At 37.3% G+C, this 3110-nt stretch overlaps 1 protein-coding gene across 1 annotated transcript in view; it reads left to right on the forward strand.

Moving 5' to 3' along the window:
* The window catches only part of ZNF566 (zinc finger protein 566), a 32331-nt gene extending 29221 nt beyond the window's left edge, over nt 1-3110 (forward strand). Inside the window, exon 4 of the mRNA XM_008583329.1 lies at nt 1977-3110. Within this exon, the coding sequence (XP_008581551.1) occupies nt 1977-3001 (1025 nt within the window). The 3' untranslated portion in view covers nt 3002-3110. The remainder of the gene's footprint in view (nt 1-1976) is intronic.

A 3110-nucleotide genomic window follows, 5' to 3' on the forward strand; every position in this document is an offset into this window, starting at 1 on the left:
ATGAAAGAAAATACGCTCTAGACTTAAGAAAGAGTACCTGGAAAGGCCTTGAGAGGGACAAAGAGCTGGAGGCCTTTGAAGAACTGAAAAATAGGGCCAGTGAGGAGGGAGCTTAGAAAGCAAAGGGGAGCATTGAGAGAGATTTGGTTGAGATGCACGTAGGAACCAGATCACTGAGAGTTTCGTACACCATGTTCTAGAAATTGGCTTTTATTGTAAGAACAGTATTGTGTGGGAAGCCACTGATTTTAAGAAGAGCATTGGCAAGCTACTGTCATCCTAGTGGCATAGATTCAAGATTGCAAACCTCAAATGGGGAAACTAGGTAGGAGTCTATTCTGTTAGTCCAAAGGACAGATGTTTCATATTAAACATTGTATTGGAGAGAAGGAACAGAAGAGTTTCATATTTAGGAGCAAAAATAGGCAGGATTTGCTGAATGATTATATGGGACTAAAAGGAAGAGGCTGGCACTAGAATTATTTTCACCTTTTTGGCTTGAGGTTTTTCCTCTGGGTCCATAGTGGTCTTCAAAACACTCCACTTCCTAAAGTCCCCATTTTTGTCTACAAATTCTTCATAGTATTGTCTCCCACTTATTTTATACAAGTTACTGTACATACATTATTTCCAGTCCTCACAGTGACCACAGAGTTATCATTCCTATTGTATTAGACAGAGAACTGTAGACTCAGAAAGACGAACTAATTTGCCCAAGAAAAGAAAGCTTGTAATTATCCAAGTTTGAGTTTAAAACTCATATATCTGATCTTTCAATAGCAATATACTGCCTTCTATTTTATTTTCTTCCCTTCTCTTTGAATCTACAAATGCCTGTCCTGTCAGTCAGCCATCATTACTATAGTGCTTATGCATTTGTTAAATACCTTCTTCTCTTCCCTGAGGTCAGCATCTCAAAATTCCAAGGCAAACAGTATTTTCATCAAACCCCAAATATATATCATATGTGTCCACTAAAAATCCTCCCTTGTCACTCATACTAGATTCATTCAAGACTTAAATTTTCTTAAGCTAATATCTTATGTGGATTGCCACTCTCTTTCCTTATTTGTCAAGAGACTTTGGCCCTCTAGTTATGGCATCTAGACCAGTGCTGTCCAATATAGAACATTCAGTGATGATAGAAATGTCTTATGTTTGTGATTTCCAGTATAGAAGCCACTAGCTACTTTTGGCTATTGAACATTGGAAATGTGAACAGTGCCACTAAGGAACTGAATGTGAAATTTTATTTAATTTAATGATTTTAAATCTAAATCTGATTAGCTACATATAGCTAGTGGCTACTCTATTGGACATTATAGCATATCTAACCAGGGGCTGGGAAACTCTTCTTGAAGGGCCACATAGTAAGTATCTTAGGCTTACAGTTCATGTAGTCTCTGTTACAACTATTCATTTCTGCCATTGTGGTTCAAAAGCAGCCACAATGTAACAGACAATTTGTAACAAGTGTGGCTGTGTTCCAATAAAACTAAAATTATAAAAACAGGTGCAGAGCCATGGGCCATAGTTTGCCAATCCCTGAGAATTTTTTGTTAGGCATATTCATCTCATCCTGACAACAGCCCTGTTAAGTAGGTATGATCATTTCCCTTACTTTATAATTTATACTGTGGGATGCTATTATATGTCTCTGTGTGTATATGCTTTGAGATAGTGTGTGTGTGTGTGTGTGTATGATTAGAGTCATCCTGTAACAAAGGAGATAAGACTGAGGCATGTGTGTATTTAGCAAGCTTCCCTAATAATTCTGATCTATAGCAGTGTTTGGGAACCAGTTACTTACTTTGTTTTTTTAAATCACTTACCCTCATTATGTGTCCTTCCTTCTAGGTCTCCTTTTCTCGTCCATGTTTCAGAAATTCAGTTTAATTCTAATGTTTTAATTGAAGTTTCATTTCTCTCAAACAAGAGAAATGTGAGTGATTGCTTGCTTTCATATTTTCTTTCAGTCCTGGAATCAAGATGTGAGAACAAGAAACTATTTCCGAAGAAGGAAATTTATGAAATAGAATCAGCCCAGTGGGAGATAATGGAAAGACTTACAAGACATGACCTTCAGTGCCCTAGTTTCAGAGATGATTGGGAATGTAATGGCCAGTTTGAGAAACAACATGGCTCTCAGGAGGGACATTTCAGTCAACTAATATTTACTCAAGAAGACATGCCCACTTTCAGTCAGCATTCATCCTTTACGTTACAGAAAATCATTAATAATAAAGAGAAATACTGTACATCTGAAGAATATAGGAAAACCTTTAGGCATGACTCACAATTTACTACACATCAGGTAATTCATACTACTGAGAAACCCTATGAATGTAAGGAATGTGGAAGGGCCTTTAGACATCCCTCAAGACTTGCTCATCATCAGAAAATTCATACCGGCAAGAAACCCTTTGAATGTAAGGAATGTGGAAAAACCTTTATCTGTGGCTCAGACCTTACTCGACATCACAGAATTCACACTGGTGAGAAACCCTATGAGTGTAAGGAATGTGGAAAGGCTTTTAGTAGTGGCTCCAACTTTACTCGACATCAGAGGATTCATACTGGGGAGAAGCCTTATGAATGCAAAGAATGTGGGAAGGCCTTTAGTAGTGGTTCTAACTTTACTCAACATCAGAGAATTCATACTGGGGAGAAACCCTATGAATGTAAGGAATGTGGCAATGCCTTTAGTCAGAGCTCACAACTTATTAAGCATCAAAGAATCCATACAGGTGAGAAACCGTATGAATGTAAGGAATGTGAAAAGGCTTTTCGTTCTGGCTCAGACCTTACTAGACATCAGAGAATTCATACTGGGGAGAAACCCTATGAATGTAAGATATGTGGGAAAGCCTATTCTCAGAGTTCACAACTTATTAGTCATCATAGAATTCATGCTGGTGAGAAGCCCTATGAATATAGGGAATGTGGAAAGAACTTCAATTATGGCTCACAACTTATTCAGCATCAAAATTTGTACTGGTGATAAATCAAAATACATGAAATATTTAGGAAGAATTTATCTTGTTAATAATCCCTCTAGATAGAATAATGTAGAAACATTTTATTTGTTGACTCAGCTTATTCAGCCGAAG

The sequence above is a fragment of the Galeopterus variegatus genome, unplaced genomic scaffold (genome assembly GCF_000696425.1).
Source record: "Galeopterus variegatus unplaced genomic scaffold, G_variegatus-3.0.2 Scaffold2888, whole genome shotgun sequence".
Taxonomy (NCBI): Eukaryota; Metazoa; Chordata; class Mammalia; order Dermoptera; family Cynocephalidae; genus Galeopterus; species Galeopterus variegatus.